General features: G+C 39.3%; 2 protein-coding genes across 7 annotated transcripts in view; one reads left to right on the forward strand and one right to left on the reverse strand.

Annotated features, from left to right (window-relative positions):
- Positions 1 to 16,677, reverse strand: part of LOC127846488 (uncharacterized) — a 496,240-nt gene that overhangs the window by 430,462 nt on the left and 49,101 nt on the right. The window lies entirely within an intron of this gene.
- Positions 1 to 16,677, forward strand: part of LOC127846485 (genetic suppressor element 1-like) — a 125,802-nt gene that overhangs the window by 82,286 nt on the left and 26,839 nt on the right. The window contains exons 3-12 of one of the 2 annotated variants that reach the window (XM_052377754.1): positions 1,067 to 1,285; positions 2,262 to 2,425; positions 4,503 to 4,690; positions 6,240 to 6,452; positions 8,369 to 8,584; positions 9,428 to 9,642; positions 10,290 to 10,453; positions 11,109 to 11,847; positions 12,237 to 12,443; positions 13,492 to 13,902. In XM_052377754.1, the coding sequence (XP_052233714.1) occupies positions 1,067 to 1,285; positions 2,262 to 2,425; positions 4,503 to 4,690; positions 6,240 to 6,452; positions 8,369 to 8,584; positions 9,428 to 9,642; positions 10,290 to 10,453; positions 11,109 to 11,847; positions 12,237 to 12,443; positions 13,492 to 13,902 (2,736 nt within the window). The remainder of the gene's footprint in view (positions 1 to 1,066; positions 1,286 to 2,261; positions 2,426 to 4,502; positions 4,691 to 6,239; positions 6,453 to 8,368; positions 8,585 to 9,427; positions 9,643 to 10,289; positions 10,454 to 11,108; positions 11,848 to 12,236; positions 12,444 to 13,491; positions 13,903 to 16,677) is intronic. The other variant, XM_052377755.1, reaches the window with a different exon arrangement.

Genomic DNA, 16,677 nt, shown 5'->3' on the forward strand with positions numbered 1-16,677 from the left:
CTTTAAGCATGAGCACGATGATTCTCGATACTGTTAATAATCGAATCAAATAGCAATGCCCGACAGACCACTAAAACAGGTTTGTTCTCGTGTGGCCGGTTGACTCATATGTTTAAATTTCACTTCCATTCTTCTTTTGGTTTTCTGTTTTGTATCTAATTGTTTATGACCAGCAATATGTTATAATGTAAAATTAGCCGCGAAAACTCCCCGTAACATCCCGTACTGCGTGTGATGCAGCTAAGAACTGCACAGAAAAAGACATTCGCTATCCTTGATCTCATTCATTAAACTATTTACGCCGTATATCTTTTTTAAAGATATTTCTTGTTAGGGCTTAGACTGACCAGTACATGTTGCAATGTAATGGAATAGTATGCATAAGCCAATGACTTCTATACTGATAATGACAAGAATAATGACAAGAAGTCAATGTTTTGGTTGAGAGGGATTTATCATGTATACATCAGAGTTGAATGTAACTTTTTATGTCCCCCACCACTATAGTGGGGGACATATTGTTTTTGCCCTGTCTGTTGGTCTGTCTGTTGGTTTGTGCCAACTTTAACATTTTGCAATAACTTGCTGTATTGAAGATAGCAACTTCATATTTGGCATGCATGTGTATCTCATGAAGCTGCACATTTTGAGTGGTAAAAGGTCAAGGTCATCCTTCAAGGTCAAAGGTCAAAAAAACTAAATCAAAGCGGCGCAGAAGGGGATATAGTGTTTCTGACAAACACATTTCTTGTTTTGAAAATTATCTCAAGCGTAGTGAGATTCAACAATAAAACATAATATTTGTTTTGAAACTGAATGTCAACAATCATTTATTATCTTGAGATTCAAAAAAATTCTTAACATAAGCTAAAATAAGCATTGGTCCCATAATTAAACAAACTATATTCGTCTATACTCATCAGTTATTAAAATTGCATTGGCTGTTGTAAACAGGAGAAAATGCAACATTTATAAATTAAATTGCTAGTATTAAAGAACCATCATGCATCAGTGAAAAGCATTAATTTTCACACCCGTAATCGGAGCAATTCATTTTCTGTTCCAGGTGGATTGGGTTCTAAGGCTCCGCCTCTCAACCTGATGAACTCTCCCGGATCGAAGGGCGCACGCAACACGGCCACTGTGTCACCTCTGCACCATGTGACCTCACCGTCCAATGGCGTGAGCTCCGTGGGCAGTAACGCTGCCCTGAACATGTCCAGGTCACAGTCAAGTTTTGCAGCTGCTCTCAGGAAGTTGGCCAATCAGGCGAAAGATCCGCCCGGTAAGCCCTTTGCCTTTCATACATTTGTGTCTTGTTCTGTGAAAGCTGGTCATAATGCATGTGCGTAAAGTGTCGTCCCAGATTAGCCTGTGCAGTCCGCACAGGCCAATCAGGGACGACACTTTCCGCCTAAACTTGATTTTCGGTATGGAGGGACTTCCTTGAAACGAAAAATACCATTAAAGCAGAAATTGTTTTCCCTGATTAGCCTGTGCGGACTGCACAGGCTTATCTGGGACGACACTTTACCCACATGAATTAAGCCCAGTTTTCTCAGAACACGACACATTTGAGCCGCACTCTGTGAAAAGGAGGCCTTTATGCATGTGTGTTAAGTGTCGTCACAGTTGCACTGGGACGACACTTTCCACCTTAACTTGATTTTTGCTAAGAGGAGACTTTCTTGAAGCGATAAATATCATAAAAGCGGAAATTGTCATCCCTGGGACGACAGTTTACGCACATGTATTAAACATTAAACTCCTTTTTCACAGAGCACAGCACTTTTTTTTTTGTTTACCACTTTTAGTCTCTCGTGCCTTGTGCCTTTTCTGTAGCTGACTTTTTATTTGTGAACACTCTCAAGACCACATTTCTGACCTAATCTTTGCATGAAACATTTATGAAAGACTTAAATAATTATAGTACAGAGGACATAATGAAGAACTTAGGTCTCTCATTTACTTAAAGGGTCATTTGCTAGTTGGCACTTTCTATTTCCATTTTCTGTTTTGCTCAAGCAGGTAGAATAGATCTCTACATCAAAATTCTACTGAACAGTGTGTGTTCCATGACTCTTTTAACATGCCTTTTCAGCATGATAATTTATTAAAATGATGCTATTATCCTCATATTTCAAGAAGATAATTCCATTCTCAGTTTTTGACAGAAAGTCTTTCCCAACAAAATGACAGGCTAAACCTTTCCCCATATCAAGAAAGAAACAACCTGATACCTTACACGGTGTTTGTTGTAGAAGACAGCCCAAAGACCACCACCGCCTCAAGCCCCCGGGTTGCTAGTACCAAGAGTGGCCCCCCACCCCTGATGTACACATCGACAACCTTGACCTCTCCCCCGGTGGTTACCATAGCGCCCACACAGTCTCACACCAGCCTGCTGGCCAGTGACAACAGACCAGTATGTACCGGTTATTATATTTAGCAGCATTCTGAGAATCCAGGGCTTAATGCATGTGCATAAAGTGCCGTCTCAGATTAGCCTTATTTTGATCATTTAATCCAAAGTTTAATGTTAGCAAGCAGGGCCCTCAATCTATTAAATCTGCCGCCGAAATTCGGCGGCAGTCCCCCACCTGAAAAGTATACTATTTTTTCCCCCCCCCCCTTTTTGGGGGAAAAATTCACCCTAAAAAAAAAAAAAAAAAATTTTTTTTTTTTAATAGAACGATGTGTCTCATGATTATTATATCTCAATTCTATTTCAATTTAATCTTTGCAAACATACTAAATTATGAAAAATGCAATGAATATAGTGCAAACGTGTAGAAAGGTAATAATGAGAGAGTAAGTAAAAAAATCCCCCAAAAAGGGAAACTCCATGAAAATTCCCCCTCCTAAGGGCTGCGGACCCCTTCCCCCAAAGTAGTGTGAGGGCGCTGGCAAGTGTTGTTATTTTACTGGAATTGTAAACAAAGAGTCAGTTAGTCTACCGAAAATTTGCACTCTTTGTGAATTGACAGTTTGACCCCATCAAAAGAAAGCCGCTTCCTGTCTGAAGCAATAAAGCGACAAGTTTCTCGCAGACCAAATTGGCTTCCTTTGTCTAGCATCAACATGCCGAACCAATCGTGTGTTTGTTCCTCAATGGCAATTTTCCAATTAAATAATAGCACGTGTAAAGCTCCGCCTTCGAACCTTTTGAAGACAACGGAGGTGGAGTTTAACGGTTAATTGAGCAAGTGTTTTGCCGAAATTACTCGGCCCTAAGCATTGAAACGACGAATACATTTATCAATTATTTTCCGATCTCTGTGTTAATATGCTACCGTGCGAGTATACTATGTAGGTTACAAACCAACAATAGAGATATAGACTCGTTTTATTTTCTTTCAATAGAGACAAACACATGATATTTTTCTAATGGCTTTACGCTGATAACGACAACTGTATGGTATTGAGTGTTCAGGTGTATTGTTTGTCTCACTATAAATACTTATCAATTAGACACAGTGAAGGCGCAAAATACTGGGTCAAACTGGATTTAATGGTGAGCGCCTCTTAATGGGGAAATATTTAAGTCGATGAAAATAAAATGGGATCCACGGACGATTTGCGTAAAATTGGACATTGCAATGTTGCGGGTCTGCAGAAGATGATGTTGTGAGCGGCAGGTAATGAAAATGTTACACTGTTCAAATGTGCGGAATAGGTAATAGTTGTTCGAATTTAATGCGCAGGGGTCTTGAAAAAACACGCGCAGTGTGCGGCAATAAGGACATATATGGTAATCTCTAGAGAATAATCTTAAAAGTTGTCGCAAAATATAGTGCTATGCAACCCATGCTCCTGATCGTATAAACGCTCCCTACTTTAAAACTAAAACTTAAGCGCCCGAAAAACTCAGATTAAATAATTGCGCAATATAAGAATGGTTGCCATTTTCTGCCCAATTTTCAGGTTTTTGGTCTTGAATTCTTTTTTCTCACCATTTTGGCTTTAAAAAATGGCATGCACATTATAAATGGGAGCGCGCTATACATGGTAAACTACGGTATATGGAAACAGCATAAAATCAGACCAGCCTGTTTGTTACTTGCAATCTGTTTAGGTTTATGCTGTTGTTGCTCATCAGTATTTAAGGGTTGGAAATGAAGCATTTGAAACTTTAATCTAGTATACAAAGTCTTTAATTGAATTTGATTTCCTTGGGGACTACAAATAGGTGAAAATGCATATCTAATGAGTGAAGATATTACTTAACCCTTTCTCACTCAGAAGCAAAGCAAAAATTGCTTTGTGTAAACGGCATAAAACCAGAACAGCCTGCGAGTAACTTATGCTGTTTGCGGCTCATCAGTATGTAAGGGTTGCAAAGAAATCTTTACAATTAAAATCATATAAGAAAAGTCTTTAATTAAATTGAATTTTTTGGGGACCACAAATGCGTGAAAATATGTATCTAAGTTGTAAGGTGTTAAGATAATTCTGAAATGCACTACAGATTGATCCCTGATATGTTTATTTTTCCCACTCAGTCCATGGATCGTCTCCACAGTAATTCGTCCCACTATGAGACAGGGGGAGGTAAACATGAGCGGCAGCAATCGTCTGCGTCAAAGGACGATGATCGGTCCATGAGGGGAGACAGCCACTCTCAGTCTGCCCGCAACAGGTACAGTCATACAGGGCATTCAGACAACCACTCTCAGTCTGCCCGCAACAGGTACAGTCATACAGGGCATTCAGACTGATTTGGATTGAGACCATTAGGATTTGAGACCATTATGTTGTAAATTGTTTGTTTTGTTTAAATCTCCAGAAAACAATGGGTAGATAAGTCTGCTAAATTGTGTTTTTTCATTCATATATTTTGACCATGCATAAGTTATTATCCACTTAAATAAGGGTATTCCATGATAGAGATCCTCCAAATCTCTCTTCCAAACTTTTCTGGGACACACGCAGATCCTGGTCATCTTAAGACTGATCATAGCTATGATTGCACTTAGGACTTCTTAGGGCTTAATGCATGCGTGTTAAGTGTCTTCCCAGATTAGCATGTGCAGTATGGAGGCTTATCAGGGTGGCCACTTCCCAGATTAGCATGTGCAGTATGGAGGCTTATCAGGGTGGCCACTTCCCAGATTAGCATGTGCAGTATGGAGGCTTATCAGGGTGGCCACTTCCCAGATTAGCATGTGCAGTATGGAGGCTTATCAGGGTGGCCACTTCCCAGATTAGCATGTGCAGTATGGAGGCTTATCAGGGTAGCCACTTCCCAGATTAGCATGTGCAGTATGGAGGCTTATCAGGGTGGCCACTTCCCAGATTAGCATGTGCAGTATGGAGGCTTATCAGGGTGGCCACTTCCCAGATTAGCATGTGCAGTATGGAGGCTTATCAGGGTGGCCACTTCCCAGATTAGCATGTGCAGTATGGAGGCTTATCAGGGTGGCCACTTTCCAGATTAGCATGTGCAGTATGGAGGCTTATCAGGGTGGCCACTTTCCAGATTAGCATGTGCAGTATGGAGGCTTATCAGGGTGGCCACTTCCCAGATTAGCATGTGCAGTATGGAGGCTTATCAGGGTGGCCACTTCCCAGATTAGCATGTGCAGTATGGAGGCTTATCAGGGTGGCCACTTCCCAGATTAGCATGTGCAGTATGGAGGCTTATCAGGGTGGCCACTTCCCAGATTAGCATGTGCAGTATGGAGGCTTATCAGGGTGGCCACTTCCCAGATTAGCATGTGCAGTATGGAGGCTTATCAGGGTGGCCACTTCCCAGATTAGCATGTGCAGTATGGAGGCTTATCAGGGTGGCCACTTCCCAGATTAGCATGTGCAGTATGGAGGCTTATCAGGGTGGCCACTTCCCAGATTAGCATGTGCAGTATGGAGGCTTATCAGGGTGGCCACTTCCCAGATTAGCATGTGCAGTATGGAGGCTTATCAGGGTGGCCACTTCCCAGATTAGCATGTGCAGTATGGAGGCTTATCAGGGTGGCCACTTCCCAGATTAGCATGTGCAGTATGGAGGCTTATCAGGGTGGCCACTTCCCAGATTAGCATGTGCAGTATGGAGGCTTATCAGGGTGGCCACTTTCCGCTTTTACGTAATTTTTTGTTTCTTAACAAAATTGAAGTCTAGGCAGAAAGTGTTGTCCCTGATAAGCCTGTGCAGTATGCAGTATGCAGAGGCTTATCATTGACAACACTTAACATACAAGCATTCAAGCCAGTTTTCCTAGGACAAGATTTCTTTCATACAGAATGACGCCGCACTCAACCCCGGGAGCTGGTTCTCCACTTTCTGGACGCGAGGAGTTGATGGGGCGAGGGTTCCAGCCATACCGCCCCGGTGATGAGTTCCGGCCACCCCTCTCGACCTCGCTGGCACTAGACCAGGCTGCTGCTGCAGCCGCAGCAGCGTACTCCTACCCCGCCTTCCTGCCACCACACGCTTTTCCCCACCCAGCCTTCAGGTACTGGGTACTGTCCTCTCTTGAGTAAATCCTTGCCCGCTCAGAAGCAAACAGCTTAAAACCAGGACTGACTGCGGATTACTTGCAGTCTGTTGAAGTTTTATGCTGTTTGCTTCTCATTAGTATCTAAGGGTTGGAAATTAAGGTTTTATAACTGCAATCTAGTTAGAAAGTTATGAAATTTGATTTGATTTTCTAATGGACAAATGCCTAAAAGTGCATAGTTGCAAGGATAAGTGTTACTTTGCCAAAGTTAGTAAGTTATGAACATTCAGTTAAATTGTTTCTGAAAAATTGTAATATGTTACAGTCAATTCAATTATCAGTTTGGCTAAACCTAACTGATTTGTCATTTTAACTATGCCAAAGTGTGAGAGGAGGTATATTGTAGTCACTCCGTCAGTCAGTTGGTGAATAAGTCAGCATAACATGATACAATATTGCTGAGCCCATTTCATATTTCATAACCCTTTCCCACTCAAAAGCAAAGTGAAAATGGTTTTGTTCAAACAGCATAAAAACAGAACAGCCTGCGAGTAACTCTCAGTCTGATCAGGTTTTATGCTGTTTGTTCCTCATCTGTATCTTAGTGATGAAAATTAAGCCTTTAAAATATGAATCTAGAAGAAAGGTTTTTGATTAAATTGAACTTTCTAAGAGACTACAAATGCGTCAAAATATGTATCTAAGTGGTAAAGGGTTAAGTGATTAGATCTGAGCTTCATTTATGTCATCACATTAAAGTGAAGACATGTTATATCAAGTGATCGCTTCACTCATGAGTTATTTGATCTGGAACATGGCTAACAAAGCAGTGTAATAGTGATATTTGTGACACAGTATTAGTAATCTGTTGGAAACCCATGTAACAAGCAGGCCTATTTAAGCTGAAAATCTTAACAAGACTGGCGTAAAACGCCTCAGTACAGTGTTCATTAATATCATTGGTGTTACGGCTTAGTTTGTACCATAAAAGTCATTAATGGAAACTGTTGAATACTTCACTTCATTAGCCTTTGTCCATCTAAAATATTTGACATTCATATTTGTCTTTAGTTCTGAGTATGAGGTTTTGTCTTAACAAAAAACGATAGGCTTATAAAGACTATATAGATAGCCAATAAATGTATACCTTAATTGGTGTCAAAGAGGTTGATTTAACTGCAATAGATAGCCAATAAATGTATACCCTAATTGGTGTCAAAGAGTTTGATTTAACTGCACAATAAATGTATACCTTAATTGGTGTCAAAGAGGTTGATTTAACTGCACAATAAATGTATACCTTAATTGGTGTCAAAGAGGTTGATTTAACTGCACAATAAATGTATACCTTAATTGGTGTTAAAGAGGTTGATTTATCTGCACTTATTTTAGTTGACTAGCAGATACTTAAGTTATAAATACAGGACAGAGTTGACCAATCAGGTGTTGAGATTTCAGTTTAAATAATATCACATGGGTTGCTATCATCCAATCAATTTACTGCAAACCCTTGGTCAAACAGAAAGAAAAAACAATCTAATGGTCAAACAGAAAGAAAAAACAATCTAATTTTGTTGACTGTTGAAGTTCAATTTTCTACTTGAAACAACAGAATTATTCAAACGATTTTGGCAGATTAATCTATATTGTTAATCTATTGATAAATAAAATTAATACACAAATTCCTTCTATGTTTTATTATGTTGTGGGAAAACTGGGCTAATTGCATGTGGGCATGTCGTCCCAGATTAGCCTGCAGTCTGCGCAGGCTCATCAGGGCCGACACTTTCCCCTTAGACTGGATTTTCTTCAAGAAGAGACTTCCTTTCAACAAAACATTCCATACAAGGGGACTGCACAGGCTAATCATGCATTAAGCCCCTTTTTTCCAGAATGATGCCAACTTATTTCATGTCGGATTCATTCATCAGGTTTGATGATCCGTTGTTGATGGAGCGGTACCGTATGATGCAGAGTCCGTATATGCCCTACCACCAGGGGATGCTGCCCCACCCCAGCCTGCACCCCCTTCTGGCTGCTGGAACCCGATACCCGGCCGACATGTTCCCGCCACATTTCCCGAGCCCGTTCTCTGCACAGACCATGAGGCTGCCCGAACACAGGTCACCTGGCATGATGGCTGAAAGGTCAGTCTTAAGTGGGCAACAAAAACTTGTATATCATGAATATATCAAAATAACGATTAAGGTTTTTGTTGTTTGCTCACTTGTTTAACATAAATACTTAATTAGGTCGATATTTGCTTAAAAAAAAATTGAAAGAAATTCTTATATACCATAAAATATAAGATACACATCATATCATATAAGCCAGGTTATAAACTGATAAAATTAGATGAAAAGTAGGTATCTTTATTGTTAATCAAATGTCATACAGAAGTTCAGTATGTATTTCTTTTGCATCACTTTATATTGATTGAAATTATGCACATTTTATTTAAACATATTCAAAATGTATAAGTCATGGGTAGCACATAACAGACAAATCATTAACAAGATTGATATAATTATTATTAAACCAATTGAGTGAAAAAAAAGCAGCCGCAGTTTCCAAACTGAGCGTAAAGAATAATAGCAGATATGCTGATGACTTTTATTGTTTTTGCCCTGTCTTGTTGGTCTGTTTGTTTGCCCAAACTTTAACATTTTGCCATAACTTTTGCAATATTGAAGATAGCAACTTCATATTTGGCATGCATGTGTATCTCATGGAGCTGCACATTTTGAGTGGTGAAAGGTCAAGGTTAAGTTCATCCTTCAAGGTCGAAGGTAAAAAAAAAATCAAAGCGGCCCAGAAGGGGTCATAGTGTTTCTGACAAACACATTTCTTGTTCTGTAACATGCTTTTATATCTTGTTCATCACCATTGGAATAAAACATACCCAAAGTTTATAAGTTACGGGTAGCATATTAAAGAAAAATCAATAACAAGACAGATACAATAATGTTAAAAAAAATACTGGTTTACAGGCAAGAAGAAAAGCAGCGTGAGCTAGAGCGTGAGAGAGAACGTGAGAAGGAGGCGGCCCAGCGAGAGCGGCACCGCGCTGCCGAGCGTGAGGCTGAGAAACAGCGGGAACGGGAGCGGCTGGCACAGAGGGAGTCACGCCCCACCGACCTCACCAAAGAGAGGGAGTTACGCCCTACAGACCTCACTAGAGAGAAAGTGGAGACAACCTCTACAGGTGGGGGAGAGGCAATCTTAGTTTAAACCTATTAATTTAAGCTTGATTGAATCAAAAGCCAAAGGCTTATTGAAATGCTTTGAGTTTGTTTCCTGGGTAGAACCTGTACATGATGTCTTCCTGGGCAGAACCTGTACTTGATGTCTTGTGAGTTTGTTTCCTGGGCAGAACCTGTACTTGATGTCTTCTGAGTTTGTTTCCTGGGCAGAACCTGTACTTGATGTCTTCTGGGAGATCTTAGGAACGATTGCACACTCAGGATCGAAACTTGGGTTGCTAGGCTAGGCAGACACATTGACGTCAACATTTATGTTAAGTTAAAAAGAGGAGGCAGTTAGCTTGAAGAATTTTAAATGAAACTTTGAATTTTACAATGAAATACTAATCAGACTACCAAATATATTTATAATTCCCATTCACAGTCAGATGTTTTAACCTACTAGCTACTACTATTGTAAAGTTTTTTTAAAGATTTCTTCAACATGACCTACCAACAGAATTCTCTCTGATAATGCTTGAGTTTTGAAAACCCACCTGTCTGTGGCTACAAATTAAAGGGACCCATATTGTTAGTGCTATAACATTTGAGTTTAGCGATTATTTAGGAAGTCAAAGCATTTAACAAAATATTTTTGTTGCCTTTGCAGGTTCAAAGTTCAGCAATGTGGTGCCAGGGTCAAGTAAAGGGCTCGGGATAGCCGACCGCTACCCACGTGTATCGACCTCCGGGTCTGCTCGCAGGGATGATAGAAGGTCCTCCACCTCTAAAGATGAATACTCTGTCCCCGGCAGTAGACCGTCCTCACATAGGGTAAGATTATGGGAAGGGCTGTGGATTTGTTGATTGGGACGTTTTATTACAGGTCAGGTGCCAAAACTGTAATGGCATCTAATGGTAAAATTCTGTGAGCTTTGGATATAAATAAAATTCATGTAAAACATGTATCAAACATATATAATCTATTTGAACATGGTCATTTATTTACAGGAGACACATAGATTAAAGGTTTAACATTGTATTTCAATGGCATAAATTGATCCAAAAATTGGAGGCAGTTAATTTACACAAGTTTTGAGCACCTCAACCCAGAACTGAATCTCTTTTAATTTTAAATGTAACAACCCAATACAAGGTTTATATGTATTTCAAACAGTGGTTAAGATATATATAAAAAAGTTTCATTAATTATTTCTTTAACTGTTAAGCATATTGTCCACTGTCTCATTATAGCATTAAGTTCTAGCCCCGTGTTCACAAAAAGATTTTGCAATCAAAAATCGATTTTAACTGACATCGATTTTCATTTTTGCCTATCAACTACAATGGAAATCCATTTTCGATGACAAGCAAAATCGATTTTCAATTGCAAAAAATGTTTTATGAACATGGGGACTGGTGTTATCTTGTTCATTGTGAAGTTTAAGTTTAATATGTTAATATGTAAAGCCTATTTATTTTAATTCAGAGCTCCCAAGATGAAAGTGAAAAGCGTTTTTCCCTTCTGAACACACTCCATGAAACTCAAAGGTCACGACAAAGATCGGTAGACGAGACCAGTGGGCGGGCCAGTAAAACCCAGGAGACGGGCTTGTTCAGACCGTTTGATTCTCAAGTTGTAAACGGTTACGATGCTCACAGTGACCAGAGAGGTCGCGAGAAAGAACGGTACTCTTCAAATTCCAAATCGGAATCGACTGTTAGACTCTCTGATCAGAAGTACAATCAGTCTTTGCAACAAAATTCAGACTTGCATTCGTCTAGTGCTTTTCATTCAATAAACAGCCATATGGTTAAATCTGAAACAAACTCGATCTCACAGTTACATTCTACTATCGGCAAGGAAGCAGCGACCATGGGGGAGGGGTCGAGCTACCCGGCCCCTCTCAATGTACCCACTTATAGCTCGTCCTTGCTGCAGTCTCATTTCCATGGCAATACCCCCATCATGGCCGCCAGCATGCTCAGATCAACAGAGTCAGAATCTCAGAACTGCGTCAGTAAACTGGATCTGGATGAACGGCGAAAAAGCGAATCCTACGGCGAGAAACCCTATTGCAGTGATAGTGAGTGTGAGTCTAATGGGAGTGAAGGGCATGATAGAAAGACTTTGATTTCTTCTGGACCCCCTTTGAAGCTTGATACTTCACCGAAGAAAATCAAGTTGTTTTCAGAGCTGGGACTGACCACGTACTCGCAGAAGAAAGGTCAGTATTGTTTGTATAGTAAGTGGTTGAAGTATATAGCAGCAGGTATCACTTTGGCATTGATTTGTAATTTCAAACTTTCAAGAAACGGCATTAAATTCTGGATATTTATGAATGGCCTTTGCATTGAGAGGAATTTCTTTAAAGGATTCAGTTGTATATTGAAATATTATTGAAGAAAAGCATTTCTCCATTTTAAGTACTTAAAATCATTCATGTCAAACATTGTGTAAATATCAACACAAGTTTGAATTAAGATCAACTTATTCATAAATGCTACTGTTTGTATATCCAGCACAATTTATAACTTTCCATGTGTGTGGAATCAGAATTTGAAAAGGGACAAAAGCTCATTAGCTTAAAATATCTTTCATTATAATTTGGAACAGACGCAGATTTTGAGAAATGGCGAAAGAGACGACGGAAAATGCGTGAACGTAGTGTGAGCCCAGTTTCTGTCCAGTCCAACCCACCAACGCCGTTGAAAACCTTGTATGCGGCAGAGGACCTTTGCAGGGAACCGGAATACAAACTGAAATGTCAGTTTTTGTCACAACATCTCTTCTTGGAACCTGTAACCACAGAAACTAGAAAGAGTATGTCTTGAGGTTTTAAATTTCATAAATTCCCGAGATATTTTATTTTTTACAGGGATAATTTAAAGTTTCATTCTCAAATCTGATGGTGCACCTAAGGTCGCTCCTGTGGTGCATGATTTATTATGCCCCCCTTCGAAGAAGAGGGGGTATATTGCTTTGCTCATGTCGGTCTGTCGGTCGGTCTGTCCGTCCACCAGGTGGTTGTCATACGATAACTCAAGAACGCTTGGGCCTAGGATCATGAAACTTCATAGGTACATTGATCATGACTCGCAGATGACCCCTATTGATTTTCAGGTCACTAGGTCAAAGTTCAAGGTCACGTTGACTCGAAATAGTAAAGTGGTTTTTTGAATGATAATTCAAGAATGCATACGCGGCCAACAGGGCACACTCTGAACAATATTACTGAAGCAACTGGTCTGTAATCCTAAATCTATAATTATCAGTCCAATGAAGCATCATCCTTTTAGTAAAATACAGTGGATCAGTAAAAATATTATCAGACTACTACTACTTCTACTACTACTACTACTACTACTACTACTACTACTACTACTACTACTACTACTACTACTACTACTACTACTACTACTACTACTACTTCTACTACTACTCTACTACTACTACTACTACTACTACTACTACTACTACTACTACTACTACTACTACTACTACTACTACTAATACTACTACTATTTCTTCTGCTACCACCACCACCACCACCACCACCACCACCACCACCACCACCACCACCACCACCATTCACAGTGACAAAAAACGTATTCACACAATGGCTGCTACTACAACTTATAGCCCATATAGGGGGGCATGCATGTTTTACAAACAGCCCTTGTTAAAAGAACCATTGACGTGTTCATATTATGTTTCCATTTAAGCCAATACTTAAATACAAAAATAAAATAAAAAGAATTGCCATATATGCCACTTATACCTGTATTCCAAGAAGATTTTACCTAGACCGAGAAATTCTCTGTACTATCATCATGATTGGTTGAATAAGATATGTTTGTTATCCTTTCAGTCAAAGAGACAATACTACAGGCAGTTGTGGAAGATAAATCCAGACGACTCAGTGTCAGCCTCTCAAAACCAGAGACTCCATCTTTACCGCAGTCAATGCCCTCGACAAGCGAGGCACGCGTTAGCGTCAAGCGGAAACTTGAAAGTGACATTGATGACGTGTTCAATTTCTCATCTCAAGACTCTAATGGGCTTGAGAGAGTTCCATTTGTCCGTCAGCTCAGCAATGGCCCAAGTTCCAGCGTTGTGAAGCTGCCGCACAGTCTGTCTGCCGAGAATTTGGATCGTCGGAAGTCTGAGCATGGCTTGCACAGGCATCAGCGACCCAACTCGCTGAGCAGGAACTTTGCACAGGAGTTCCATGAATCAGTGTTGCTGTCGACCCGACAGAAAGAGTTGAGCAGATCTAGTGGTAAAGTGAACTATGAATACATTTTTGGAATGTCTGTTTAATTATTTTGTATGAAATCATGCACAGTGCCTATACCATGTGACTTAAAGATCTGTGTTGGGAGAATAAAGCACGACCCAGTTAACATTGACATGGTGAGCTTATGTGACTGTGTGATGTCCGGCGTCCGTATGTGCGTGCGTGCGTGTGTGCGTGCATCCGTCAACAATTTGTTTGTGTAGACAGTAGAGGTCACAGTTTTCATCCAATCTTTATGAAATTTGGTCAGAATGTTTATCTTGATGAAATCTGGTTGGGATTTTATTTTGATCATCTAGGGTCAAAAACTAGGTCACTAGGTCAAAAACTAGGTCACATAATAGGTCAAATAATAGAAAAACCTTGTGTAGACAATAGAGGTCGCAGTTTTCATCCAATCTTTATGAAATTTGGTCAGAATGTTTATCTTGATAAAATCTGGGTTAGGATTGTTATGGGTCATCTGGGGTCAAAAACTAGGTCACTAGGTCAAAAACTAGGTCAAACAATAGAAAAACCTTGTGTAGACAATAGAGGTCGCAGTTTTCATCCAATCTTTATGAAATTTTGTCAGAATGTTTATCTTGATGAAATCTGGGTTGGGATTGTATTTGGGTCATCTGAGGTCAAAAACTAGGTCACTAGGTCAAATAATAGAAAAACCGTCAACAATTTGTTTGTGTAGACAGTAGAGGTCACAGTTTTCCTCCAATCTTTATGAAATTTGGTCAGAATGTTTATCTTGATGAAATCTGGGTTGGGATTGTATTTGGTTCATCTGGGGTCAAAAACTAGGTCACTAGGTCAAAAACTAGGTTACTAGGTGAAATAATAGAAAAACCTTGTATAGACAAAAGAGGTCGCAGTTTTCATCCAATCTTTATGAAATTTGGTCAGAATGTTTATATTGATGAAATCTGGGATGGGATTGTAATTGGGTCATCTTGGGTCAAAAACTAGGCCACTAGGTCAAATAATAGAAAAACCTTGTGTAGACAATAGAGGTCACAGTTTTCATCCAATCTTCATGAAATTTGGTCAGAATGTTTGTCTTGATGAAATCTGGGTTGGGATTGTATTTTGGTCATCTGGGGTCAAAAACTAGGTCACTAGGTCAAATAATAGAAAAACCTTGTGTAGACAATAGAGGTCACAGTTTTCATCCAATCTTTATAAAATTTGATCAGAATGTTTATCTTGATAAAATCTGTGTGGGGATTGTATTTGGGTCACCTGGAGTCAAAAACTAGGTCAATAGGTCAAATATTAGAAAAATCTTGTGTAGACAATAGAGGTCACAGTTTTCATCCAATCTTTATGAAATTTGGTGAGAATGTTTATTTTGATGAAAACTGGCTTGGGATTGTATTTGGTTAGTCAGGTGAGCGAATCAGGGCCATCATGGAGCTCTTGTTAATGATTTTAACCATTATATTTCACCATTTTTAATGGAAAAATGTTGAGAGCCCAGTCATTAGTGAGAGTTTTCTATAGGTATCAGGGCTCACGCTAGGGGGCGACGTGAGCGACTCAGTCGCTTTCTTAGGCCAAACGTCGCCTACAATTTAAGAAATTGCAGATGAAAAGAGACTTCCAGTCTCCCTCTTATCGGAATTTGTTTACATCCGGTTTTTTCGATGTCAAGGTCTGACTCAATTTTCCAATACACACTGTCGCAGCCCGGAGCGTGTCGCAATTGAGCGACAGGTAATTTGAGGTAAACCCCGCCCCGATTCTCCAAACCTCCGAACTTATCTAATCGGCGATCGATATTGGTCAAGTCAGCATTCAAGTCACATGGTAGTTGGCCAATCAACATTGAGTTCGTTCACACATAATATTGGGTCATTCATGCGCAGACACTGTATACTTGGAAATACACAGTTGATATTGTCGTCTGCCAACACTATAGCGGCCGATGGCAAACGTCGTATTTAAAGATAAACAAATAAAAAGGAGCCTAACAATAAAAAAATTATTTCTAAGTTGATCACTTTACATTTCTACCGACTGTCGATCTGAATTAACAAAAGGATGATAATTCAATAATTAGATCTATGTCGATGTTGTTACACCTTTCTGCTGATTATCGTTTGAAATTAAAAGGTGATAATTAAGTTATTTTTTACCCACAAACTATGCTATTGTAAAGCAATATGTCAATTAAATTGTATATTAATTATGTATTTGCTAGGTTTCCGATTTTCATTTTTTGCTGTCAAACGATATGCACATTTTGTTTCATGTGCGTAACGCGTACAATTTTTCGGACTGTTGTTTTCGGATACATTATATTTCGTCGATTATAATTTAATTTCGAAGTTCTTTTAAGAAGAAATAGAATGAAGAATACAGATGGGGTGATGCGGACGGTGTGGTTTATCATATTTTGAATTGTATTCACATGAAATTGCAATTGGAAAGACTATAAAAAATAACAAATAATTATTAAGAAAGCATATGTTAAATGTCATATTTCAAACATAAATATTTATCTGGTCTGACAGTTTTATTAAGCTTATGTTACCTACTGCTTCATAAACATATTATCTTTGAAATACTTTAGTCTGTATAATATGATAGTTACATCAAAATGGATTGAATATAGAGCTAGTAAAATTTTAGTTATTTATCTGTCGTGTCTATTATTACTTGGTTAATTAGAACTGCTGGAAAAATTTAGGTACACAAAAGAAATATAGTTATGTGTACTACAGTGGTATACTTCAATAATGTGATACACATATATGTGTGTTG

Source organism: Dreissena polymorpha, chromosome 9 (assembly GCF_020536995.1).
Source record: "Dreissena polymorpha isolate Duluth1 chromosome 9, UMN_Dpol_1.0, whole genome shotgun sequence".
Classification (NCBI taxonomy): Eukaryota; Metazoa; Mollusca; class Bivalvia; order Myida; family Dreissenidae; genus Dreissena; species Dreissena polymorpha.